At 41.6% G+C, this 27,968-nt stretch overlaps 2 protein-coding genes across 5 annotated transcripts in view; one reads left to right on the top strand and one right to left on the bottom strand.

Annotated features, from left to right (window-relative positions):
- vit (vitrin) lies at positions 1-22,081 on the top strand. Of its 3 annotated transcripts, XM_083922765.1 has the most exons (23): positions 1-157; positions 5,087-5,172; positions 5,393-5,458; positions 6,178-6,334; positions 6,427-6,560; positions 6,644-6,721; positions 7,671-7,862; positions 8,494-8,538; positions 9,394-9,432; positions 9,524-9,574; positions 10,789-10,851; positions 11,372-11,434; positions 13,563-13,637; positions 14,443-14,508; positions 14,938-15,000; positions 16,026-16,088; positions 16,376-16,423; positions 17,068-17,133; positions 17,882-18,029; positions 18,105-18,208; positions 19,432-19,658; positions 19,741-20,254; positions 20,593-22,081. In XM_083922765.1, the coding sequence occupies exons 2-23, from the start codon at positions 5,139-5,141 to the stop codon at positions 20,769-20,771; spliced, it is 2,475 nt and encodes an 824-aa protein (XP_083778891.1). In that variant the 5' UTR covers positions 1-157; positions 5,087-5,138; the 3' UTR covers positions 20,772-22,081. The 3 variants fall into 3 exon arrangements, with proteins under 3 accessions (XP_083778891.1, XP_083778892.1, XP_083778893.1); XM_083922766.1 differs by lacking the exon at positions 14,938-15,000; XM_083922767.1 differs by lacking the exons at positions 8,494-8,538; positions 9,394-9,432; positions 9,524-9,574.
- An 805-nt stretch (positions 22,082-22,886) lies between these two features.
- Positions 22,887-27,968, bottom strand: part of LOC310954010 (striatin-like) — a 29,871-nt gene continuing 24,789 nt past the window's right edge. For both annotated transcript variants that reach the window (XM_083923286.1, XM_083923287.1), the window contains 7 exons: positions 27,354-27,529; positions 26,724-26,771; positions 26,509-26,630; positions 26,259-26,426; positions 26,027-26,167; positions 24,833-25,021; positions 22,887-24,484 (listed from right to left, as the gene is read on the bottom strand). In XM_083923286.1, the coding sequence (XP_083779412.1) occupies positions 24,315-24,484; positions 24,833-25,021; positions 26,027-26,167; positions 26,259-26,426; positions 26,509-26,630; positions 26,724-26,771; positions 27,354-27,529 (1,014 nt within the window). In that variant the 3' untranslated portion in view covers positions 22,887-24,314. The remainder of the gene's footprint in view (positions 24,485-24,832; positions 25,022-26,026; positions 26,168-26,258; positions 26,427-26,508; positions 26,631-26,723; positions 26,772-27,353; positions 27,530-27,968) is intronic.

Below are 27,968 nucleotides of genomic sequence, written 5' to 3'. Positions count from 1 at the left end.
ATGCAGGAGTACAAGTCCAGGTGGAACAGTTCAGTGCTTGCACACACGCCCGCTGGTCCCAGCATTTATTTTCAATGAAAGTGTAAGGATTCGGGGGGGAAACTGCGCAGGGAATTACTTTTGTTTTAACGTCTTGAGGACTATTTTACCTTTTCAGGTAAGTTTACCTCATTCATGAGGTTTGGAACAGAGAGGTATTATTGAGCTGCACATTTGAACTGGGGGGCTTGTGTTTGCTGCTACGTAGCGTGAATGAATTATCCATTTTTAAATGGTGCGTAATCGCGCGTAATTGATACCCTCTGCGGCCAAGCGAATTTTAGTCCTTGTGATAATCAGGTCTGTTAGGAATTTTAACCAACACTACGCGATGTTTTGACGTTTATACTTTTTATGAACTTTTATTAACATATGACTCTAAGGTTTATTTCAGCAGAACTTTCAGCAGAGATTTGACAGGCTGCCCAAATAAGCGCACCGCTGCTGTTTGTTTTCCTTTCGGTGTATTTTTCTTATTTTTCTTTTGGTTGAACACCTCTTCCTCCTCCTCAAAGTGAGGCTTTTAGATTAATGAATTTAGCTATACTATCATTCATACTAGCCTACAACCTATATCTGTGGGGTAATGATCCAGCTTTATTTATTTACTTCTATCTGGCTAGCCTAAGTCTACATTTGAAATTACTCATCAGCAACCCTGAGAAGTGAGTTATTCAGCCTTTATTTTTATTTCTTACACGTTATGTTTGACATTCCTTTGAGTGCTCTTTCTGTATGTTTTGAAGAAGCCTGATTAGGCACAGGTGGTCTCTACACAATGTGTCCAGAATTCGACCACATGCTCTGACTTGCACTAGAGCCTGTGCCAAGAATTAAAGTAATTTAGCCTGTTCTGTGCGTGATAAACAAATACTGTCCTGGCAGCAGCAGCCCAAAAGGCTACAGAAATGACCCTGTAGAGACACGTTGGCTTTCCTGTGTGCCTGTTCTCTTCTATGGTTCTTTAGTAGGCTTGTTGCTACAACACTTGGCACATCTAACATGCTTACAGTACATTTTTGACACCTGTGAATGCTGGGATTCAACACTCCCTGGCACTGGGTATGTGTAAATACTGCTCACTGCAGTCATGCCATCACTCAGGAACACTGTGAAACCAAGTTCCACGCAAGTCCTGATACTCGAATAATCCCCAGTCCCCCTTTGGTACTTACGCTCGTTGCATTTACACTGCCCAGCCCCAGACAAGGAATGTGGGTGCTGCTGAAATGGAGGAAGATTAAAATGCAGGCTTGTGTTTTGGCATGAAGCTCCACAGCCTCAAAGTCCACTATTGCTTATGTAAAAGCTGGAGATGTTGACATTTTCAGTGCATTATCATCAGGGCAACAACTGCCTTCAAACACTTCTAAGAAGACTGTAGTGCATCATCCACAGGTGTGTGTGGTCTGCCCATGCTTTGAGAACCTATTGTGTGCTGGTCTTTGAAATATGAACGGACAGCCACCATACATCCTGTTTGCATTATAGCCCCCTGTATATTTGTGACACTCCTGCCAGGTGTGATTTTCATCCTGTTTTATCAGATTCTGGGCACTTCAACGGGAAAATCACCGGAAATTTGCCTGTAGGAGCTGATAATGTTCATTCCACCAGCACTAGCAGACCAGTGTTCTATGCACAAAACTGCTTTGCCTTGTAATCTTGTTTTGTGCATGTAATCCATATCGTATGAGAATGTTATTCCAAATTGAACCGTGCTTTAATTCCTCAAACTATGTGACCTGTCTGAGCTCCTGGGTTTGACAATGACTGAGGCCCCTGCACAGAACCTTTCATCTGTTGCAAGGGACTGTGAAAATCAGTCTCTCAGTTTGTTGCGTCCCCCACCCAGCAGAAATATGATGCAGAAGAGGGTTTGGGGAAAAATGCATGTTGGCGCTGAAAAAGGCTGGCTGAAGCTATAGATGCAGCCCATGTTAAGTTTAAAGCAGGTGTAAGCGAGATACACAACACCTACATGGTATATACGCCACCCTGTTTGTGTTTTATGGTGGTGGTGAGTCTGAAAGCCCTCACATACAGTGGCCCTCTCCAAAGCTATCTGTGATAAGTGATCAGATCTCAGTCTCTGTTTGTTTATTTGATCCTTTAGTTGAATGTAAGTGTGTGTGTGTGTGTGTGTGTGTGTGTGTGTGTATGTGTGTGTGTCTGTGTGTGTGTGTATGTGTCTGTATGTGTGTGTGTGTGTGTGTGTGTGTGTGTGTGTGTGTGTGTGTGTGTGTGTGTGTGTGTGTGTGTGTGTGTGTGTGTGTGTGTGTGTGTGTGCATGTGTGTGTGTGATTGTATCTCTGCCACTCCCCTCAGGATCTATTATCTACTGTACAGGAAACTCCCTACAGTGTTTGTCAAAGGATATCATTTGCACCACGGTTCACTGCTTTGAGGAGGACGCGTTTTTTTCTCTCCACATTTTGTCCTACAATGATATTATACCTCTCTTAAAGGATTTTTCAGAGGAACAGATTCACTGAACAAAGGCTTCTTTTGGAGCATTCGCACGCTGAAAGTAGCTCTACATTGGGGAACATGGTGTTCACGATTTAGATTTCCTCACAGGTGTATGACAGATCAGTTTTGTAGTTTGCATTATCCAGTGAAGCCTGCTGATTCACCTCAGGTGTGTCTCCTGTACTGTAGATGTACATATCTGTCCCAGCTTGTTCCCAGCCTCAGATTTCTTCCACCGCGAGGACAAATTGTAGTCCTGACTGCAGTGCAGTGATCCAGCTGCCTGTCAAAGCACAACACTGGAAAAAATCATGTCAGTGCTCATGAATGTCAGATAAAAATGTAGAGCTACATTAGGGAAAGTCCTATCACTCCCAACCACAGCTATATTCATTTTACCTTAACATGAAGTGTTTTGTTTGTGGTGTGTATTCGCTCTAAAAACACCATCATTATGAGAAATCGTGCATTTCATTCACACTTTTTGTAGAATAGGTAATAGAGATGTCTTAGGCTATTTGCCAGCCTGACTGTACTGCTTTATACCAATGCTGCTTTATGAAGACCCAGCGCAGGATGCTGTTGTTCAGGGGACAGTTCACTCTTGAGTTTTAAGGTACTCAGACAACGTTTTTTAATCCATGCAAAAAAAAACAAAGTGTAAAACCAGCATGTTGTTTGTTTTACCGGGGTGTATTTGCCAGACTATTTCTTGGCTAGGCACAGTGAATTCCTGGGCTCCTGTGGTCACCATTAGGTTGCCAGGTGACCTGCGGAGATACCGGCCAAGTGATAGCCCCGCACATAACCTCTCTTAAAACCACAACTTGTAGTTGTTTGAATTAGAACAATGTAAATGTAGCATTCATTAGTGAGCTTTCAAGGAGCTGGTAGGCAGAGTTTGAGACAAGCTAGCTGTTTCTGTTCTTTTCTGGTCTTGCTAAGATAACCTAAGCAGTTGCTAGCGCTAGCTTCATATTTAGTATGTAGGCATGGGAGGTATCAGTTCTCACCTCATCTATCTCTCATCAAATATGCAAATAGGAATTTCCCCCAAACTTTCTTTTGGAGTCTTTTTCTGTGGTCATATACAAGTGTTTGTATCAGACAGCAGAATTTAATTTGGAGAAATTGAAATGTTTCTGTCACTGCTCACTTTGTGCTCTATTTACTGGTTTTATTTGATGATTAAAATATGGTATAGTATGTATTACTCTTTATTCCAGCAGTTACAATCATCAATGATCAATCATTATGACTTGTTGCCAATTCTTTTTTTAAAACCTTTATTTATCCTGGGAAGTCTTGACCTGTTCACACTTACACACTTATTCACTCACATTCACACCTGACAACTCACTGCAGCAGTTGAAGGTCAAAGGCCAAGCTTGCTCAAGGGCTTCTCAGTAGGCTAGTTGTATCGGGACTCCCCACTCAGATTTATCCTCCTGGGATACAATCAGCGATCTTCTTGTCACAAATCGGATAAGACAGGTGGATTTTTACATTGTGTTTTCAATAGTACTACTTCATATTGCTGACGTGCATGCAGTCACAGCCTGCATCACATCTGAACCTGCTTCAGAGGTCGCTGTATGATCACATGTTCCCACTTGATCAGATTGAACCTGCTGGTGTGTGGCAGCAGTGACAGACAGGACACCGCCCTCGTGGGAGGTACGGCATTCCTCTGTTAACAGGGAGGCCTCAGTCATCACCTCCCTCGGTAAGGAGGACCGTCCCACCTCCTCAACACAGAGCAGGGACTGGGGTAGCTCTCATATTTAGTTAATCTTCCAGCCTTCTTAAGACTTTCTCTGGCTGACTGTTTTAGTTCAGGCTTTCTGTTGTAGCACTGTGATTAGTACAACAGACCTGCAGTGTCTGGAATGACCCACTTCTGCTCTCGTTAACACAGGCTTCCACTTTGATTTATGTCTTTACATGGGTATAACCTTTGACTCAGAATTACAGACACAGGAAAGAAATGTCCTGTGTCTACTGTAAACAGACTGTATTTCAAACTGGGATCCAGCTTGATGTGGTTGTTGGTGTCAAACAAAGAAGCCATCTGATTGAACACAGTTCCCCATTCCTTACACATTCATTTGTGTCTGTGTGTTCTCTTTAATTGACTCTGACTCCTTAGATAGAGGGAGGAATCTTGCATACTGTTTTGCCTCAGACCAGACGTTCCCTGTGGAGCTTCTGATTTGCAATTTTTTTAACCCAAATAATAGGAACAAGACACATCATGCTATGCTGAAATACAAAAATACTGGTGTAAGTTGGTGCGAGTTACAATAAATGTTTTCAAATGTTTTTAATTGGCCAGATTTGTCTAGACAAGTCTTCTTCTCTGTGTAGTTACAGTCCACGGTCTGTCTATTTATTCAAGAATCTCTGGAAAATGTATCTCAGTGGCACAAGTTTACTCTGTCTTGTTTCCAGCTGACAGACACCACTCTGAAATGTTGAGGAAAGTGTCCAAAATTACTTTCAGCGAGCGAGCAGTAAACAGGAAATGTGTTTGAGAGGATAACAGTGAAACTCTGCTGCTTGTATTCTTTCTAAGGTTGGGAGGTTAGACAAGGACACCTGGCTGATCTGCTGAACCAGCACCGATCATGATCAGAACATCACTCACTGCCATCTGCCTTGGTGAGCAACCCGTATGTCTCTCTGCTGGAGTACGCTGGTTTCAAATACAGTATATCGTCCTCATCTACGGTGTTTCATGTCTCCTTCAGACTCTATTTTCTGTTCATTCACAGCATCAAACATCAGTATCCTGTCTGAGAGGTTTTGTGTGTACAGTAAACACAGTGATGATTATGTTACTTACTGCTATTATGTGAAACTCTCACCGCATGACCCACAGCGCTCCTCCTGTCCTGTGCTTGCTGGGCCAAGCCTAACGGATCAAAGAACAAGAAACCAAAGCAAGGTAGACATCATCAACAAGCGAGCTTGTAATCTCTGTCATTTCCAGTGTTATTGTCTCCATTGGCTCTCTCCACTGCAGTCTCTTTTAATTCACTTTTCAAAAGTAGTATATCATTTCTAAATCACCTCATCATCGTTCCAATGTTTATTTTCAGGCTGTAAATAAAACAAAATAATACATTTTATGATGCAGAAATATGTATGTGTGTTAAGTTTATATGTATTATATATATACATATGTATTTCCTGAATATATCCCAGGACCCATTCATTTGCTACCTGCTGAAGTGTAGTCATTGGTATTATGGCTGCAACCAACAATCATTGTCATCATTATTGATTGTTCTGCCTATTATTTCTTTATCAATCAATTAATCATTTAATCCATAAAATGCTCATTGTGATTTCCTAAAGTGATGTCATGAAATTGCTAATTTATCCCACCGAATATTCAATATTATAACTGTCCCATAATACAAATGAAATGCTAAACCTGGGGAATATCTGGCATTTCTGCTTGAAATTTTTTTTTTTGATTATCAAAATGGTTGCAGATTGTTTTTCTGTCAACTGATTAATCAATGAGTTGACAAATTGTTCTAATTGCTCTGCTGTTGAAATAATGGTTATATGTAACCTCATCATCTAATGAAAACGATCTTGACCTGTCTATTATCCTGTCTGGCAACCATCTCGCTCTACTTCTTCTTTCCTCCACAGTTGTTCCAGACATAGAGTGTGATGTCAGAGCTGGAAAGATCAATCTCCCAGAGTTCATAGCCAAATGTCCCGCACATTGTAAGGAGACAAAGCAGCAAGTCTATGGGACTGGCGTGTTCGCTTCCATCTCCAGCATCTGCAATGCAGCCATCCACAGGTAAACAGTAGAGTGATGGATGTGAGACATCTCTATGGCGGTCAAATTAGACTTTTACCAGCAATATCTGATAATGCATTCTGTATCCACAGTGGTGTTATCACCAACACAGGAGGAAAGGTGATAGTGAGGAAGATGGCTGGGCAGAACATCTACAAAGGCAGTAATTCAAATGGAGTGCGCTCCCTTTCTCTACCTAAGTGGCGGGAGTCGTTTGTTGTCTCAGGTATAAATGATGACAGAAATAATGTTGAACACAGTTCTTTAGAGTTATCCCTCCAACCAATATCTGGCTCTGTTGTGTTTCAGTGGGGAAGCCAAAGAGAGGAGTGATCTACCCATCTACTCTGGACTATGTGCCCTCAAGACCAACCTACGTGAAAACAAGTGAGAGGAGGGTTGTTGTTTTTTACACTTGTATTACGCATCTTTACGTTTAGATGAATTTTGGTGCATTACATATAGTTTGTCATTGAGTGGATTGACAGAAAGTGTTTCACAATGCTAGGATAATCTGATAAGGACCCAGTAAGCAATTCTTTGGTGGTTTGTAATAATAAAAAAATCATGTTCAATTATTTCAAAAGCATTTTAATGAACTAGCCTATATTTTAGCATGCTAGTGCAGTGCCTGTTCAAAACGTGCCTGTTGGGAAGGGGCTTATGCAGCTTTCTCGAGATTCGCAAATCACAACAATGTCCCACTCTACACTGCACTTGTGAGTCCAGAGCAAAACACCTATTACTAAAAGCTAGCTGTTTGGGACGAGGCTATTTCTGGGAACATTCTGAAAGTTACATCGCTGATGCTCAAAGTCCTCTATGCTCCTTTTCTTCATCTGCACTTGAACGTACCAGTGAGCAACAACATGTCATTTGATGGAGTAACAGTTAAAAGGGGCCCCGTCTCAATACATTACACAGCGTAAATAATGCACTATTAATAAATATGTCCCGTAGTTATCAAGAGCTCGCAACCGTTATTTAGGACTTTTCCCACATTAAAATATAGTCATTAAAATGTTGTTAAAACAAAGGTTAAGTATAAATCTGAAACTTTTAAACCAACCTAGCACAGTTTTAACCCAGACATGTAGACATCTGTTGGCCTACAATCACCAGATCAGTGTGTTCTGGGGACAAAAGGTTACTACTCAGACATCCCCGCGCTTGAGTCTGGCATGTTGAACTTCGCTCAGGTTGAATGAGGAGTCGGAGCGCTGCAGCCTGGTGAAGAATGTCAAGAATGCATGACAACACAGTGGTTACTGTAGACGCTCTTCCTCCCCGTCCATCCATCTTGTACACAAATCTGTCTCAATCTGTCTTCTTTCAGGTCAGAAGGAGGCCAAATCCCCCGCGGTCACCACAGCACTGCCTACGACAACAACACCTGAACCCACCACTACTACAACACCTGAACCCACCACCACCACCACCACCACACCGGCTCCCACCACCACCACACCTCCACCACCACCCACTACTATCAAGCCTCGAGCTGCTGTCCATAAAGTCAGGGATGCAGGTGAATAAAACAAACTCTTGAATAATACATACTTTTTCATACATACATACATGTACAAAAAGCTCATTCTTTCCTCTTAATCCATGGATACATGCATGTTATGTGTAGGATTGCGTATTTACTTGGATGCAGGATGCTGTTAATAATCCAATAATACCAATCCATACAGAAGAGCGTGTCTAACTAACATTAGCAGCTTGTAACTAGACATACTGTTTGCCAGAACAAGCTTTTATTTGTGTGAAAGTGCGTGATGAAGACAAATGATTGCAGCTGTTAATTACCAAGTCACAACTGTAATCATGACAAATTACAGCAGGTCTGTGATGAAGTTAGTATGGTGCTGCTCTGTCGCATGACTGACTTCACTGTACACTTGATCACCAGACCTTTCATCACGCTCATTACATGAAAACATTATCAGACGGTAATCACTGTGAGTCATCTGCCCCATTTTGGATAGAAATGCAGCTACAGTGAGTAGACAATGCTGCAATATCTTAAGGTATGTGTGTAAATGAGATGGGCTGTGTGCCAGACAACCTCCCAACCGCCGCCCTCTCCTTCATCTTCTGTAACATTATCTCTCTCCTCTCCATATTGGCACCCCATTTGTCTTTCTTCTATCCAGGCAGCAGTCACCCATACCTTGCCTCTGTGGCATCCGCAAGTTCAAGTAAGTGAAGCAAAGCAAAGAGGGCTTCTTTTTTTTGGTGACATGAGAGGGTGTTGCTTTACTCTGGGCTGTATGCAGGAATAATATATCAAGCATGGTGCGTTTGCGTTACATAAGTCATATGGGAGTGTCAGCCATGTCTCCTAAAAATTACGTTCCCATACAATGAACCTGCATTCTCAGTTACATTTCGAGGGAAACATATTTTGTCTCTGATTACGTTTGTCTGACGTTTCACAAGTACAAGTCTGTGAAAGTCTGTGCATGGAGGAGGTTGGGGTGGGTTGGTGGGTTGATGGGTCGAGGGATGGATGGGTCAAACAAACACAAGACTCACCCAGGACCACACTGTTTGTGGTTGTCGTACGCGGTTAAGGACGTACTTACTTTACTGACAAACCTAGGCTACTTATTTGAACCAAAACCATATATTATTACACACACATACATATAACTATGTAGTTTTGTTCCAACTCACAACGTTAACCAGCTAAAACTTCCATGTTCTCATGAAAATATTTTTCACATGACACATAATTGAGGATTCAGTTTAGTTATATTGGAACATAGGTTTCTAGGAGATATCCTTGGGGAATAGTGTCAGGATTAATCATGGATTCTGTATTAAAGGTATCGGTGGTCCTGCTTTCACAGGAAGTTTGTCATTATCGATGACACAACTTATTATTTAATAATGGAAATCAATTCAGTTCACTTGTTTTAAGCCCAAAACTTAAAACATTAGGGGCATGACCCTGTTTATTGGTTTATACTTAATCCACGACTATGTTTATTTACATTACAATTGTTTTGTCTGTATTTGCCTACACTCTGTTATTCTCAACACTGGGATAGGACACTTACAGAATGGTCAAGGAAAGAGTCCCAGCCAAGGTATGTCAATTCTCTCACTGATTCTGCAGTTTCTGGAAAGTCCTTTACACCAAATGCAACAATGTATCTTAACCATGGCATTTCTTCAAAGTATTCAGAGGAAGTGCCTATCCGAATAGATTCCCACAACGTGCCAGTGCAGGTAAACCAAGCTTTAATCTTCCTGATGTGTCTTTTTTTAATTCTACTTTAGCCAGAGATTGTCTTAACATTTGCTCTTTGCTCTTCTTTTGTGCTGATTTATGTAAACTCTGCATGGCATCTTTGTTCTGTTGCTTTAAAAGACTTTTACTAGTTTTCTAACACAGGGCCAGACCAGATTATTCTGAAGAAGCCCAACTTCTACTCTGTTGTATTCAAGTGATTACCATCACTTGAATACAACAGATATGGATTATACAACAGTGATAATCCATATCAGCAATCATTTTTAACTTTTTATCTCGATTATAATGCAATGTTTAAGTGAGAATGACTCTTGAACAAGAGTCTACAGCGATGCTAGCAGTTCTGTGAGGCTGTGGCATAGTGGTGATTTTAGCTAAATGCTAACATCAGTATGCTAACATGCTGATGTTTATCTGTAATGTTTAGGCCTATAAACTATAGCATATAGCACATATGTTCCCAATGTGACCTTGTTTTGGAAAAAAATAGTCATAGTCAAGAGTCAGCAGCGAGTGACAATCATTTTTTGATACAATTTGAATTGTGCCATGAATTGCACATATGATACCAAATTAATAGATCATTTTGCAAGTCAATAAAGTCACAGTTTTTCATAGCACTCTAAAACCACTCAGTGAAACCGCTAGTTTTGCACAAATTCGTCACCTAGCTAACAAGGTACATTACCTATGTTCCACGCACAAATGCAATGTTATCTTACATGAGACACGTTGCTCATGTGAGTACATCCCAGTACAATACACACAGGCATGGTAGCTTGAGCTCAGGCGGTTGCCTACTGATAAGAGAATTTTAGGTGGGTAGTCTTTCTAATTATATATTTTCACATTCTCATACTTCAACAGTTTTACGACAAACTGCGACTTGATTTTGACTAGCAAAATGTTTTTTTCCAAATTAACAAACATCATATACGTTATTCATAGCACAATTCATACAGAATCAAAACATTATTTATCTATATACCGTTCACTACCATACATATTTTATCCAAAAAAAGGTCCCATTGTGGTCCACCGGAAGGGGAGGGACTTTCTATTGCGGTGATGCTTGAAGCCACATGGGGTTGGTTTTTAACCCAAGGATTTAGTGCGTATCATGTTCGGTTTATGTATATCATCATCATCATCATCATTATCATGATTTGTTTCCCAATCTTGGTCCTAGGTCTGCGCAGACCAGAGGCAGGGTCGGCTATCAGAAGACAGCCATCCTCTCCAGTTGGCCCAGGTCAGCCTCCTCATTATCACACAGAGTAACAAACAGGTAGACATGGTGGGACTGACAGGGAATGCGGGTCAAGGGCAGCAAGGGGGACAGATGTCTATGTTGGAACAAGAATCTAGGAGATGGAGGCCGCCGTAAGGCTGACCCTCATATCCATACTCCATAAGCCCCTGTGATCTTCACCCCAGGGTCACCACTAATCCACTCCATCAAGAATCTCAGCTAACATTCCTTTCACGATAACCGCTGTTCTCTGTCATCAGGCACATCCTCTTATTGGTGTTTTCATTTTCCGAGATGAAAAGAGGCAAACGAAGCCGAGTTAAGGCCTGTAAATACGCCCAGCATATATCCTTTTGTTTTTGATATCATGCTGTGGAGAAAATTCCTTCAACTTCACTCAAAGCAAAACAGCTGGGCTGCATTTGTGGATGGAAACCCAGAACTGAAGCTCTCTTCTGCCCCCCTTCTCTCTCCTTTTCCTTTCTTATTCTATCTGCCTGTTTCTCATCGCTACCAACAGCTTTTAACAGAGTTCAGCCGGCTCCACCCGAGCGGACCCCAACCATCAGCCAGTCAAACCCTGGTAAGTATCTCCAGACACTGAGCGGGAGTTCTCAGACCGCACTAGCAGAGGCACTCACTGACGTAGAGAAGTCAACAGGTCCGATCAAACAGTGGAACAACCAGGGCAATAAAACCCTGGTTGAAATGCTTTATAAAGCAACACTAATGTTTACCTTCTGTGGGATGCTGTGGTTCAATGCGTGGCCAGTCCTCTTAAAACGACGGGCAGAATTACATTTCATACTTACACTGAACCCACATGAGAAAATGAGCAGTGAGTCAATATGCTTCAGAGATAACCGAAGTTTATTGGATATCATCATCCAGAATTTATCTTGCGACACAGCGCCACTATTCTGAGACAGCAGCAAACTCTACCTTTCAGATAAGACCACGATGAGAAACACGCTCTTGCAGTGCTGTAATAACATCTTATGACAGATCCCATCTGGTCTGGCCTCTTCCCCTCCCTTGTAAAAGCTTGCAGAGAGGGAGAGAGAGATGAAAGCAGCAGAACCAAGTGGCCCAGTGCTGCTCCCAGAGAGATGTATGACCCGATCCACAGCGCTGCAGGATCTGGGTCCACTCTCCAGACTGTCAAGAATAGAAAGCTCTCGCTGGTCAAACCAGGCTAGGTTTGGCTCGCTGAAGAATGTGCTTCTGTTTTTTCCTCTGTGGAATGCAAACCATACATCCCCAAAATGAGACAGACTATATTTACTATTTAAATGATGGTTGATTGTATGATATGAATTCTAAAACGCAGTGTGAGCTGTTTCAAGCTAGTGCATCATTTATCGGTTTCTGCTGAGATTGTCTCAAGAACCCGGTCAGTGCGGAGAGCAGCTATTCAGATAGCTTGATAACAGGTAGCTTGTGGATAATAATGTGATACTTTATTGAACCCCTTAGGGAAATTCTTTAGGCTTAAGGTCAGAGGTCAGAGGTCAGAGGTGGGGATCAGCTACGCAGCAGCGCCCCCGGAGCCAGCAGGGATCCGACATCTTTCTCAGGGACGCTCCAGTAGGGTTGGATGCTTTCCGACTTTGGAGTTTACGAGTTAAAGGGTTTTCTCACTAGTTGCTTTGCCACCCGGCTGCCCCAAACAGATGTTCGAATTTATTGCTCAGCTTTCTGGAAATGTTACGACCCAGTTTAACCTTACGTTTGTAATGAGATATGCCCACTTGACAACCACAAAGATTCATGAAAAAAAAACTGTAAAACGTGTCGAATTCTGTTCGTTGGTGTTAAAATGTAATTTGTTTTAAGACTTTCAGAGAAATTGTATATTGCCAACACTCCTGCAAACATATTGCAGACTGAGCTACAACCCAAGGTGAGGATCAGTTTCCCTGGTCCTGCTCTGACCTTCTGGCCGCAGTGACCACTGAAGTGGGTATGATCAGGAGAGTTAAAGTCAATCCTTTTAAAGCACCTGTTTCATCAAAAAAAATAACAACGCTGTCTGCTGTATTTTGCTGGGCCTTTGACCAGCAGCAGATTAGGCTAATCTCTGCGTCCTACTATCTACACTGTCCCTAGTTTGACACCAACTTTAGAATAATACTCCCACGCTTCAATGGGCTGCTGGCTGGGCACTCCCGTCCCGTCCCGGTCAACAAAGGCCCTGCTCACTAGCTGCCACTGGATGGGAACCTCAGAGTCCAGGCTCTGTGTTTGTGTAAGCTACCCATCCACCACAGGGAGGGGTTAACTGAAGTGTGTTGCCATGGCTCAGTCAGTTTAGACAGACACTGTTATGGTTTTGCTCAGCTGTTAGGGCTTCTAGTGTTCAATCACATTTCAAATAATCTCAAGCCGTGTCAAATTCTGATGTTTTTGCCAAATTATATAATAAAACTTTAAGTCCTAGTGAACAAATTGTGCTACCAAGGACAGCAGGTATAAAAGAGAAAACACAGCTTCCTCTGTCTCTCTACCATAAAAAATGTAACTTCACTAAAACAACCTTTTGTCGCTCAGTCACTGTCTGTCTTTCTGTCTGTCTGAGTGACCACTGTATGACTCAAGGCCGAACATCTTGTGCATACCCCACTATAACGTGGCAGGTTTAGTGGAGGTCACAAGTATGCTCCTCCTTGATGCTTGTCCTGAATACAGCTTTCTAATCTTTCCCCGCACAGCTTTTCCCAGAAGGGATTGGGCGCCTCCTTCCTTTCCTCGTCCTGATTGGTTTCCTGGAGCACGACGACCAGCAGGTACCAAATACTGTACAAAATAGACCATGCTTATTTAACATGTAGTTGAATAGCATAAACTTATTCTACTACAAATATTAATGTGTTATTTAATGTTCAAAACGACTAAGGTAAGACTGGTATGGGTACAATATTTAAGCTAAATCTACACTTTTAATGTATTAATCTAATACCAACTATATGGCCTCATGAGAGTAGAGTACACTCACTTACAGTCAGGAACATTTTGTAAGACTTTGTCTCGACTCACAGCCTATTCTATGGTGATGAATTAAAGGAAACCGCAGAAAACCTACTACAAAAGATAGTTTTGCAATAAAGCATCTCAGTTGTATCATGTTGTAGCAAACCATGAGGATAAGGTGTCAAGTGTTAAAGGGAAAAAAACCCACCTAAATGAAGAATTCCAATATGTTATTTCCATGACCTGGGAAAGTTCAGTCAGTATTTGTGACTACAAGCCTTGAAATAGAAGTCAAACTTGTGATGTAATCAAGTGTAAAGTCTGGAGTTGCTCTGATGTAGTTTGGTTTCTTTTTCTATATATATACTGTATATATATGTAAATATATAAACATTACCCAAATTAGCTTTATTGTATTGTGTTGTATTGTTGTCACTTGGGAAACAGAAAATGTCCCCACTTACTCTGTGTCATCAATAATGTTCACCATCTTAGTTTACCATGCTAACACTGGCTAATTAGCACTAAAGACAAAGAGGTTAATGCGTGTATCATTAGTTTAAGCAGCCTAAATGTAACCCTTGTAGTTGCTGATAGCTCCACCTTCTCTGCTGTATTCAGATGTTAGTTATGCAGCTCCAGACTCAGGCTACACATGGAGTGAGACTGACACACCTGAGATCACAGGTAAGGCAGCACAACATGACAGTCTGGTGCGTATTGCCACCCTTCATAGCGACAAGTTACTGCCCTTTGTATCTATTTATGTTGCATGTACAAACATGGCATGCTTATGTGGCCGATTCAGCAAGGCATCTGCTGACCATGTATGTTTTGAATTGGCTCCATCTGTAAGTAAATGCAATGTGTTGTCTTTACATGCCATCTGCCTGCCATATGAGAGATTCATGTGGTGTGGAAAAGGAGAGCTCAGGGCAGGTTTATTGTTTGTGCATGTCAGAGAGACACTGATAATTCTGCACAAAGCCGTGGTTTTCACTGGTCTGGGATTGGTTGGGACGAATATGCAACCAATCACAACCATGGAAATGTGCGCTTTTTCCCTCTGAAGTTCATTGTGGGAATACTAACGGGTTTCACAACATCCTTCTCTAGCTCGGGATCACAGGCCTGATATCTCAGAGTATGAGCGCTGGTTTTATAACTTTGGACCGTACCGTAAGTGTTTTTCTATTGTATTTACTTGGAACTAACAAGTCTTGGGGTTCAGGTTTTTATATTGTCATATGTATGGATTGTGATTCTGTAGATGTAAAATGTGTTTGGCTGTTTTCTCTCATTGACACTACTTCCTAGACATGACAACACTCTCATGTTCCCACGTATTGTAAAAAGGGAGTCTTCTTTTTATTATAAAGCAGGTTGAGGTGCTATATAAATACTGTGAAAGTATTAAAACACTCAATCCACAGAATGCATACAGTCCGTATTCAGAAACTGTGCCAACTGTACTATATATTGGTAGAAAGTGTGGGTACAGTGCCGTTAGAGTCATTCCCCAACTGCAATGACGGTGCAGAGACACAGAGAGCACAAATGCAGAAGACCCGGAACCACTGACCAATCAGAGAAGACTGGGCTTTTTCAGGAGGGGGGCTTAAAGAGACATGCGCTAAAACAGAGCGTTTCAGACAGAGGGTGAATACAGGTATATTCAGACAGACAGTATGAGAAAAATAATGTTTGTTTTTTTTGAACATTAAAGCATCTAAACATGATTTAGTAGAAACCCAAAAGTATTAACCTGAAAATGAGCATAATATGGGACCTTTAAATGAAATGAGTTGTGTCAGTTTGACTCGTCTAACTCTCAGCAAGAATGTTGAACAATTCCTTTAAGCGTTTGACAGGAAAGCACATTTGGTTTGTTTTCATTTACAGCCTTAATATCAGAAAATACAAACCACTCGACCCATTGACAAGATACATAAGGGCATACAAAAAGCCCTCACTTTTAGATTACAGGCCACGGTTCCATCTGTTTGATGACACAGCTAAGCATCTACAAATAAGTAGAAGGGACGTGTTTTGGAAAACTGAGTGGCCAAGCCATTTCCAGCATGCACCACAAAAATACCACCACATATCCAACCAAATGTAACATGGAGCCAGTGGGAGCATACTGCAAAGCCATGGTGTGTTTTTTTCACATGTGCCATCACTCATAATGTCTTTACTTTTAGTGCCTCGCTCCACTGACTCAGATGGCAACCGTAAAGTTCCATTGGACACAACCCACACTAAAGGTGAGCAGTGGTTACCATGGCTACAAACACCGGTTTGTATCTAGCTTGGATACATCATATAACATCTACATTAATCCACTCTGCTCTTTGGTAAGTGGCGAGGTGTTCCTAACGGCTGCTGCTTTAGCTTTCTAATAATGAGAAGAGCTAACAAAAAAGATGCAATATTAGTCCTGACAAAGAAATCAAGCTTTTTGTGTAGCTTCCATTGGGAGAGTTGTCAATTAGTAACTTGCTGCTTGTGGTAGAAATTTGCTAATGCTGAGCTTGTAATGTCATCTGTGCAGTGGAGCCAGTGGAAGCCTGGAGGCCAGACCCAAACCTTTATGAATCAGGTGAGATAGCTTGCACTGCTCTTTCTCTGCCCCTTAAGAGAGTCTCCTCGCCAGTAAGTCCTCAGTTTGGACTGTAAGCACAAACCAAACCGAGGCTACCAAAAGAAAGGCATCTGGGTTTCACTCAGCCTATAATTGAAGAGATTCACAGTCTAAGTCATTGCATGCCATGGTTTCTCGAGGATAAAACCAGTTCCTGTTTGGCAATTTTGCCACAACAAGTACCGGCTAACGTTTGGGATCTCTGGAAAGCTGACAGCTGCAACTGTGCCGTGTTCAATGCTAATTTTACCAAACAAACTTTCATGTTGAATCTGCAAAAGCAGACCTTTTCTCTGGCTTTGTGGTAAGAAAGTAGATCCTTTAGGAAAATATATTTCCAACACATGATTAAATTGCCTTAGATGTTGGACAATGTAATGGCTGACATTTAATTTTCTTTTCACCACCCCATATAAATGCTTTGTGATTAAAAGGGATGGGAATTCTGTGATTATCAGAATGCATGTGTCAATGGTCATTGAAGGACACAGAATATCCAGTGAAATGTATGAAAAGTCTTCTTCAGTGTGAAGCCGAAAGAGCAGATTTTATCAGAATAGCAGACCTCTGTTTTAAAGACTTGTGTGTTTCTTTATTTTTAGGCTTCAACGTGAGGGAGCAGGAACCTGTTCCCCGAGCACCTGAGCCAGTGTCACAGGGAGACCCAAGTATGTCCCTCATACTTAATTAAAGCCACTGTCAACAGAATTTATGTATGATTATTACATCTTTCAAATGATTTTCATCTAAGATTTTTACAATTCTGGTGAAAATTGGGGCAGAGCATTCATCTCATTGTCCCTTCATCAAAGTGTGTTGCATTAAAGGTATGCCCTGTAGAATTGTTTTCATTAAACAAACAAAGTCATGTTTGCATTGCAGTGTTTCTCACCAAAACACATTGTATGCATCCTCAAGGCCTAACCCTAGCCAAGCTCCAGGCCTGAAAGTTGAAGCCAATTCACAAGTGCCTTAAACCTGCATCGTTTCCAATGGCCAGCAGGGGGCGACTTCACTATAGAAGTCTATGAGAAAAGGACACTACTTCTCATTTGATTTACTCAGTAAATATTTATTCTATGACTGTTTGTGTACAGCGATCAAACTGTGAAACTAGACAGCGCTGATCCAATGTGAATCAATAATCTACTACTACATTGCCTATTTCTTGCATAAAATGTTTTCAAAAACATATTTTAGTGTACTGTTTAGCTGCAAAATGAGAAAGTTTCTCCGGCCAGTGGGCTTGTGTGTTTTGGCTTGACTTGCTCACAGACTTCTCAGATTAACTGTCTCATGTGGTGCTGTCAGTATATAGTGAAAATTTCAGCATATATGAAACTTTAAAAAAATAAAATAATAAAAGTTACCTACTTCGGTTTTCTTGTGTCACCCTGTGGTGTCCCGTTTTTGCAGATTGTAAGGTGGACATGGCCTTCCTGATGGATGGGAGCTGGAGCATTGGGAAGAGGCGCTTTCAGATCCAGAAAGACTTCCTGTCTGAGGTGGCCCAGTCCATCAACGTGGGTGTGGCTGGACCCATGATGGGCCTCATCCAATACGGGTAACCTCATTGCTGTTGTGTTACTATGTGTCATTTTTAGATAAGAAAACATAATGCTTGTTGTTTTGTCTGAAGGGATGACCCTGTGACAGAGATCAGTCTTAAGTCTTACTCCAGCTCCAGAGAGGTGAAGTCAGCCATAGAAAAGACTGCACAGAAGGGAGGCCTCTCCAATGTAGGTGAGTGACCCGCTGTAAGCTGCCAGCTATATAGTAAATGCCTACAAACAGAAGTGTGAAAGTGAGCGGGGGGCTAGTGAACCATGCAATTATCGCATGGTTTACTAGCCAGGCACATTCTCACATGCAAGGATAGAATTAAATCTAAATTTGCTGCGAGACACTGTTAGCTAAATTATAGTCCTGCTTCTGTAAACCACGTTTTCCCTGTGCTCTGACCAAAAAGCATTCGGTGTAACCAGCCCATGGGGGTCAGCTTTCACAGAATTGTCGTTTTTCTGCGTCGGTTGGTGCGTCAGCATCATGCATGCGCTGCCACATGTGTCTTTATGACTTGCTAAATTTTGCATTCACAGACAAATAATGTTTGTGTGTGTTTGTCCAGACATGCTCTCATACAACAGTGTGAGTGGTTGTAAAAGCTTCTATAGTCCCCAACAGAGCCTCTCCTGTTCTACCATCGCTTAGACCACCAACAAGTCCATGGCAGGCTTTATGATAGGATATCACTATGTCTGGGATGATATACAGTTAAAGCAGTGTACTCAGAGACGTGTATATTTTTACACAGGCTATGTTTTTATATAGAATACAGTGGATTTTCTTTCTTTTAAAGATGTTTTTTCAATTTTAATTGTTTTAGACAGATGATAGCCTGGGGGCATAGTGGTGGAGAGAGAGAGGGGTATGACATGCAACAAAGCACTGGTGCCCTCCTGTACGATAAAAATGCAGTCAAAGTGAAAACACACACACTGTCCTACATGCTCCAAAGCTTTCCCCTTTGCCCTACTGCATGCAGCTGGTGCCCTTTTAATTATTTTAACCCTGTACCCCAAACACCAGTCCACCACTACAACCAAGGTCCCAAGACCAGAAGAGAACCTGGTACGCTGCGGTTATATGGCCTGCCCTGTAACCATTGGGATACAGAGGCGCTCCAGTGTTTTTTTTAGATGGCTGCTTCTGCACATATTGGTTAGGAAAAACATATAGCTTCCAAAGAAATCCACTGAACGCGCATAATGAGCACTTCCAAAAGTATAGATTTCTTTCAGTTATCCTTTTGTTTCATTTCATACTTTACAGTGTATTTTTATTTATTTGTGGAGACACAACTTTGTGAAAAACAGATTGATTCTTTCCCCAAGTGCAGTCCACAGACTTGAAGTGAATGTAGCATTATTTTAACTCTCCCCTGCTGCCCCCTGGTGCTCTGACAGGAAAGGCCCTCTCCTACATCAACAAGCACTTCTTCAGTGATGCCAATGGGAACCGAGGTGGAGCTCCTAACGTGGCCGTGGTGCTGGTGGACGGCTGGCCCACGGACAAAGTGGAGGAGGCGTCTCGTCTCGCTCGGGAGTCTGGCATCAACATATTCTTCGTCACCATCGAGGGCCCTGATGACAACGAGAAACAAAACCTGGTTGAGACCAACTTTGTTGACAAGGTGGAGTATTGTCACAGAGGTGTGTCAGCGCTTTAATAATAAACATGCCAGTTTTAGATAAAGTGTGTCCTTCATCCCATAGGCCGTGTGTAGGACAAACGGCTTCTTCTCTCTGCCTGTGGCCAGCTGGTTTGCTCTGAGGAAGGCCGTGCAGCCACTGGTGAAAAGAGTGTGTGACACGGACCGCTTGGTGTGCAGCAAAACCTGCCTCAACGCCAACGACATCGCCTTCGTCATCGACGGCTCCAGCAGCGTGGGAACCGGCAACTTCCGCACGGTGCTGCAGTTTGTGGCCAACATCACGCGGGAGTTTGAGATCTCTGACACCGACACACGGGTCGGAGCTGTGCAGTACACCTACGAGCAGAGGCTGGAGTTCGGCTTCGGCCAGTACAACAACAAGGCCGAGCTGCTGAACGCCATCAAACGCGTCAGCTACTGGAGTGGCGGGACCAGCACCGGCGCCGCCATCACCTACGCCGCAGAGCAGCTTTTCAGCAAATCCAAACCCAACAAACGCAAGATCATGATTGTCATCACAGATGGGCGCTCCTATGATGATGTCAGGGCACCTGCACTGGCTGTCCATCGCCAAGGTTAGAGGTCGACCATAATACAATCTGAAAAATAAGGAGACTTTAGGCAGATAAGTCAAGTCAAACAGTGATGAGGTCCTTCCACCTATAAAATAAACCTCACTAATAATTGTTAAAAAAGCATGATAATAATCTATAAAATAATCTCACTTTTAGCTCATTAACACTTAAAACTTGGAAGAGAAAGGCTTTGGTCCAGATCAACTATATAAAGATACAAAAAGGTCTTTCCTCTCGACTCTGTTAGTCCACAGTGAGTCGTCAGACAGTGTGTGTTTGAGGTGACAAACTCATGTGAGATCTGTGTGTGTAATCTGCCGTCCCTTCCTGTGATCTAGGTGTGATCGCCTACTCTATCGGCATTGCCTGGGCGGCCCAGGATGAGCTGGAGTATATCGCCACAGACCCCGACAAGGAGCACTCCTTCTTCGTGGACGAGTTTGACAGCCTTTACAAATTTGTACCCAAGATCATCCACAACATCTGCCAGGAGTTCAACTCCCAGCCCAGAAACTGAGGATGCACCGATGGAAGGGGAAGTGCAGAGGAGGACACCCTGATCCTGGGACTGTCTTTACAGAACACTGATTGTAAATTTACTCACTCTGCTGCCCAGATGGGGGCTGGATTGGCTGCAGCGCCCTTTATTTGAACAGGGAGGGGTTTTGAAATTAGGTGAGGATTTGTGGGTTTGGAAAAAACAAATCTTAAAGTTGATCAACATTTGCTCCCAAAGTTTGCATTCACAGTAACATACTGACAACTCATGTATGCTGTGGTGCCAGATGTTCTTTATTGGTGCCATAAAGACAATTCCTAAGTATTCCTAATCATTTCATTATCATACTGATAAGTCACCCTTTATAAAGGCTTGTTAAGGGTTTAATACATGTTAATATATCATTTATTAATCAGGTATAAGCCATTAATCAGAACAATAACCCCTACAGTAGATGGTGTTAATCCTTCTTTGGGTTGAAGCCTTATTTGTTTTGTTTTTTAGCTTGTTACTTCATTGTGTAAATCTCTCCAAGGCATCCTTTGACCTCTGGACCAAAATTAATTTATATCAGCCCAATTACTACCTTCATATTTGAGTGATTGAATTAGGAAATTTGGAACTACAAGCTGTGAAAAGCACGCTCCAACCAAAAGAGGAGCCAAAAGGGATTTTTGGCGACTTAAAACTTAACGCCCTCAAGCACAACTTACAGAACGTTTACAAAGGGTGCCTTATTAGGAAAATGATAACCAAACATAAAGCTACCTTACTGGGATATGGTGCTTGCAGAGAAATGTAGATTAAAGCATGCCTAGCACTTCCTCTTATGGCTTAATATAATTCATAAACTTAATAATATGGTGCTTTTTATACACTTCTCTGTAAAGAGGACATACTTTCGTAGAATTGGTGCTTTTAATCTTCCTAATAGGAGAGATTTGATAGTAGGGACATTGTTAAAGTTCCTCTGGTGCTGATATTGCTGTTGGTATGAGTGGTAGTTGAAATGAGGCAAATCGACAAGAAAGAAGTGGACTTGTGTGAGAAGCGAGGAACGAGGTGCTTGCACATCTTTGTATAGAGTGATGGCAGATCATAAATGGGATTCTCCGTAAAGAAAGCATTTCGTCTCGTCACTCTAGTTTTCTTACTGCGTGGTTGCTTTTAACAGTTTCTCAGTTTTGTTGAAAGAGTATTTATGATTTTTTTCTTCCTGATATGTCCTGTTTGTACATATGCATATTAAAAGCCTTTTGCTAACAATGTTCATAATTGATCAATATTTTTTTTTGCAATTTGTAATAAAATAAACAAAATGAAGAGACCTTGAAAGCTGATGTTTTCTCCATAATTTATCGAGTCACACATATATTTTTATATTATAAGGCATGTGAGGTGCATAATAAATACTGTATCAAGTGATGTCACAACTATACAAATCTGTATATATACTGTATATATATATATATATGTATATATATGTATTTATATATATATATGTATATGTAGAGAGTGTCGCTACAGAGCCGTTTCCCCGGCTGCAATGACGCAGAGAGCACAGCAGACGCTTTTTTGAGAGGGGGGATTGAAGTGAGGAGCTAAAAACAGAGCATTTTAGACAGAAGGTGAATACAGGTATATTCAGACAAATAGTATGAGAAAAAAATGTTTTTTTAACATTAAAGCATGTAAAATATGTTCTTGTAGAAACCCAAAATACAAGTATGAACCTGAAAATGAGCGTAATATGGGACCTTGAACTCAGTCGAATGTAAACAAACATGATACAAATATTTTTAGATATAATTCTCTCATCATGTCCATCTTAAATAAATGTCCGTAAATCCACAAAAACGCTCCTTATAACTCCAGAACCTGAGAAAGTTCACGTTTCTAAGTTTACTTCAGTATCAATAATCCAGTGACAGTTGTGTGTAGTAGGAATTGCTAATTTGGCATATATTTAATGGTTGTGATAAAAATCAGGGATCAAGCTGTAGCCAATAGTGTAAGGCACTAATCCATGACAGTTTTTGAATTCATTTAGTCTATGATCTGCACTGATCACATCCGCGTTCTGCAAGTTGCAAACAGCTTTTTCAAATGACCAACATCAGAGCCCAGTTAACATTTTACAGCAGGTTTTATTTTGAACATACTTTCATATACAAACCAGTGACTGAGAAAATGGCTCATTTGAAGCTGTACTCTACACGTACAACACCTTAATTTACTTTTCTTTTTTTTTTCTTAACCCAGGGTAGTTTCGTCCTCACAGTTTACAGTACTGTAACGGGAATTTGAAAGAGATTTCTTTTCCCTCAGTGTTGGATGGTCAACTCATTATTTCAAAGTAGTCCCACAGTACTGCACTAATGTCCTGCTAAACACTGGACTACTTTAAATATCTGGACATGATACATCACATTGTAGTCGAGCATGTCCGCACAATTGGGGAAAACTACATACAGTACAAACCATTCAATTCACACAAGAGCAAACTGGCCAAAATCAATTAGTTATTCCTAAGATGGACAGCTAGAAGTTTGAATTGTAATTATATAACCAAGATGGTTTACTTTGGACACATATGCTTGTAATCTTACTTCTGAAGTGTACAGTTACTTGAATCTAACAAACAGGCATTATATTTAATGGTCTGTATCACTCTACCAGCTTCGCCTTGAAATGCACAAAATTGATTCCCCAACCACACTTATCAAAAAGGAGCACTCAAACTCACGCTGCACAGTAAATTTTAAGACTGAATATATATTTTGTTTATTATAAGCATTTGTAATTTTACATCCAATGTTAAAATCGACAACATTGTGACAACCAGCTCCATTTCTCCGCCGTCCCCTCCCTCCCTGTTCCCAAGAACAAGCTTGTTAAAATAACATTTTCAAGACCTTTTTAAAGCAAAGGCACATTTGTCAATACGTGTTTGAAAAAGGAAAATAAAGGCAGGCCAGCAAGCAGAGTCGGTCTGGGAAGCAGAGAAGAAGTGAGAGGCTTCCGCAACAGCTCCAGCGCGCCTTCAGTACCCCGCGTTTCTGGAACATCACAACACAAAACCTGACTAGGAGTAAAGGGTCCAGACATGGTTCGTCTGAGAGGGAAGGGCGAGGGCCAGAGCGATTTTGGGATGAGCGTGAAGTCACAGGGGCAGAAGACCGGCTTGAAACCTCATTTCTCTACTCCACACTAACACTTGTCCTGAGCCTCCTAGCTATGGAGGTTAAATTTTAGTCTGCCATTGGTGAACGGGGGGGGCGCTGTGGCCGGTCACACCCAGGCCTGCCTGGATTGTAGATGGGGAACGAGAGAGCTCTTCTCCTTCTGACTGCCCTCCCTGCGGACGCTCTCTATGGAGAGTCACGGCCTGTTTGAGGCTAGCGGCTACATAGTCTACCAGTCCGACAGGAAACCAGTGGGCTGTGAGAGGTGGTACTGGACCCATGCCTGTAGGTCCTTCCCCTCCTGTGTCTCTATTGGTCCCTGATCATGGGAGGCTGAGTCAGGTAGCGGGGCTGCAGGGAGAGACGCAACTCCGCGTCATACGAACACTTTGGCAAGAGCGTCCGCCCCGGCACTGGCGATGTAGCATTTAGACGGATGAAACGCCACATCGTGGATCGACTCCTCAAACTTCTTTCTGTGAGCCGTGAACTCCTGGATGCAGGTTTTACTTTCCAGGTTCCACAGACGGATTGAGCAGTCATGACCTGTAAAGACATGACAAGTTATAATTGGTAGGGGAACAGCAATTCGAAAATGTAACTTATTGTGATATTGTGATACAATAACTGTGAGCATGACATTTTGGGATATTTAGTGTAATTTAAAGATATAGAATAGAATGGCTATTCTTTCCTTTAACATGGAAAAAAGGAGGTAGTTTTTTAACAGTGTTCAGGGCTATAATGCAAAAATTGCTTTGGCACATTGAGTTGAAGACATCAGCATTCAGCTTGGCTATGGATGAGTGTAATAACCACTTACAACAGATCAGAGTGTCAACAGAAAACAGTTATGTTATAGGCACAAGGAGACACCGGTTAAGAGGAACTTACTGCCTGACATGAGATAGAGTCCATTAGGGTCTACAGCTAAGCTTGTGACAGCATCCAGGTGAGCCACCATGGAGTGAATCAGCTTCCCGCTGTTGTTGTCAAAGAACTTGATGTGTCTGTCCTCCTGCGCAGTGATGGTGATGGGAAGAGTCGGGTGGCTGAGGACCTTATTGATCTGACAGGGAGTGCCTGGTTAAAAACAGACGAGCACATTAGACACCACACAGCAGGAGAGGGAACTCCTGAACAGACCGTCAATGTGAATGAAATCATTGGCAGCTAAAAATCTGATCTGTGGGAATATTATGCTTTTTGAGTGGATGTTAAGAAGGTTTACTTTAGTGATGTTACAGAGACCAACATTTATATTACTAATTTGATTATTCTGTTAGGAAAAAGATTTATTTTTAAAGCTGAAGGTGTGGATTCAATAAATATTAACCAATTTAAAAGATTTATTAAACATTCTTTTATTTTAGAAGGATTGATTGTAACTACAACTGAAGATATTAAAAAACATTCAGAGAGGTGGAAAGAGTTTGTTGAGGTTGGGGGTTGGTGAGGCGTCGTGAAGCAGGATTAGCGGGAAGTTTTTCCCATTTCTGGCTGTGTCTTATAGTTTTTGATGGAGATTGTTGTTTTGTTTTTGTCCCTTCTTTTGTTCCCATCGGTCTGTTTGTTTTTGGACACCATGGAGTTTGTCATTATAATGTTAATTGCTAGTTTTTCCTTATTTTTTACTGTCTTAATTATGCATTATTTTTTTCTCCTCCTTTTTTGTCCAAGACGCAGGTCTGTTTCTTTGGTTTGCCTTCAGTTGTGAAGTGTACGTTGTTTTGGTCTGTTTTTGTTTGTAACATAAAAAAAAAAGAATGTTAACTTAATTTTAACGCTAACGTTGACTTTCTTAAACAGTCAGGTAACACATTGAGTTTGTACTTGATGCAGACTTGAAAACCACTGGTTAACTTAGTAACACTGGAAAGATATACTTAAAATGTAATGATGAGCACAGTGAGGTCTTATGACTGAAGTACTGTATCAGTGACCTTACAGGCAGCATAGTGGATGAGAACGTGTGTCTGTTAATGATTTGTTTTTCCTACAGCTGTTTTATTACTACATGCCTAGAAATGAACGGAGAATTTTGCTGATTGGAGGTAAATGCAACAACCATTCAGCTGGCAAACCTACCTGGCTCCAAATTGGACTCGAGATTGAGGACCAGCTGGCGGGTCTCCATGTTGAAGAGGCCAATCTCCCCGTTTGTGAAGGATGTGACCAGGTGGGCTGGTTCACTGCACACCAGGTCTACCGAGGAGGGAACTCCGAGCTCTTGTACATAGAGAGACGGGTACATTTTTGTTAGCTATTCAACTTAAGCAAATATTGGTATAAAATAAAAAAGCAAGCTTGAAGTCAGTACGTTTGTCTTCGTTGAACACAGCGAGGGCGGGGGAGGTGGTGTTGGCGTCCCACAGTCTCACGGTTCCATCGGCCGAGCAGGAGAGGAGGCGCTGGTGCACGCTGCTGTACACCAAACCCCAAACTGAGTCGGTGTGACCACACAACGCTCCCCGCAGCATCGATGGTTCTGTCACGGAAAACAAAAGACCATCAATGTCAGTCACCATGATCTGATTTGAAAATCCAAACAAAACGCAAAGCGCCGTTACCGTAGGAGTCGTAGGGGTCAATGTTTGGATTGGGGGTGTTCCAGCACTGTATAGTCCCGTCAACCCCTCCGCTGAAACACTGCTCCCCTGTACTGCTCATCACCACACTCAGTACCGCCCCCCTGTGGTTTAAATAACAATGAATTAACAACATTTCTTGTCTGAAGCCAAAATGGAATAATTGTTTTTATCTAAAGTATGTGCAGTGCTTTTACCTATGGGCCCTGAAGGTGTAGATCGGCTCCACATCTAAAGATGCACTCCTGTGGAAAAACAACGTGTTCATTAATGTAACATACAAAACCACACAGCAGTGCCAGCTCAACATGTCGATGATTACAATAAAAGTTATTGGCAAACCATAAATGGGTGTGCAACTTGCTTCTATACGGATTGAGTAGCACATAGTGTATCACGTTGTTTTATTTTACTTATACCCTTGACTCCTGACTTCTGGCTCTAAAAATAAAATGCATCATATTACTACAGACTCTGCGTCGGCTGCAGAGGCTTGACATAATGAGTCTTGTGTCAGTTCTTTGTCACTTTGTCAAGAGACAGTTTCCCGCAGCTGAATTTTGTCACAGTGCAGCAACAAAGACAAGCTATCCTCCTTTTCCAGAGTTTTTCTCTCTAATGATGTTCTTCTGCTGCTGTCGGAGTATTAGTGTCTCTAACAAAGCCGACAAGGAAGGAATGGACAACTAATCAATACAACACAGCTGTTGTTGTTTTTTTTCCTTTTGGCTGAGAAAAAAAGCAACAGTGTGAATCAGTGAGAAATCAGTCTGGGTTGACCTGGAGTAATGTTTGGAGGTATTCAAAGAGCATGAAGACATTCTTACTTTTTGGCAGGAGCGGTCTTTTGCAGGTTCCACATCTTGAGTGTGTGGTCCTCTGAAGCAGTGACCAAGACGGGCTCCACAGGGTGAAAGGTCAGAGCTCGAATCCCATCAAAATGGCTCCGCAGAGTGAATTTAGGGTTCCATGTTTTTCTCATGGCATCTTTATTGTTGCCAATCTGAGGAGAAGACATCACATCAGAAACTCAACATCCAACTATCAGTGTTATAACCTGTAATCAGCAGTCCTAAAATAACATAAAGATAAATAGTAAAAAAAAACAACCATAAAAAAACAGTAAAACATAATTCATTCATGGACAGAAAATGAAACAATAGATTAAAAAAACAAAACAAAGCAAAAATAAAGGCAGTGCAATATGTTTCTGTCATTTGGAGGTGCATTCAGCTACTGTCTGTGTTTAAAAATAACATTATATATTTTTCTTTAATGTTAAATTAATGATTTCACAAACATCCTTTCACCACTTTTTTTCTGTAAATGACTGCTTTCACACTGAAGTCAGCTACAAGTTTTTATAGTTATGTGACTTTGACATTAGTACTGTTAATGTGATCTCAGAAAATAACTGATATCTTCCAATATTACACTTTCAA

This window comes from Echiichthys vipera, assembly GCF_963691815.1.
Source record: "Echiichthys vipera genome assembly, chromosome: 11".
Taxonomy (NCBI): domain Eukaryota; kingdom Metazoa; phylum Chordata; class Actinopteri; order Perciformes; family Trachinidae; genus Echiichthys; species Echiichthys vipera.
The sequence above is the reverse complement of the archived record's forward strand: the minus strand, read 5'-3'. Positions and strand labels throughout refer to the sequence as shown.

Bases quoted from the DNA above. Each gene is read 5' to 3' on its own strand.
- vit (XM_083922765.1), top strand. From the start codon at position 5,139: ATGATCAGAACATCACTCACTGCCATCTGCCTTG. The intron at 15,001-16,025 runs GTAAGTGTTTTT...CTTTACTTTTAG, and splicing joins TTATAACTTTGGACCGTACC to TGCCTCGCTCCACTGACTCA. The intron at 17,134-17,881 runs GTATGTCCCTCA...CCGTTTTTGCAG, and splicing joins AGTGTCACAGGGAGACCCAA to ATTGTAAGGTGGACATGGCC.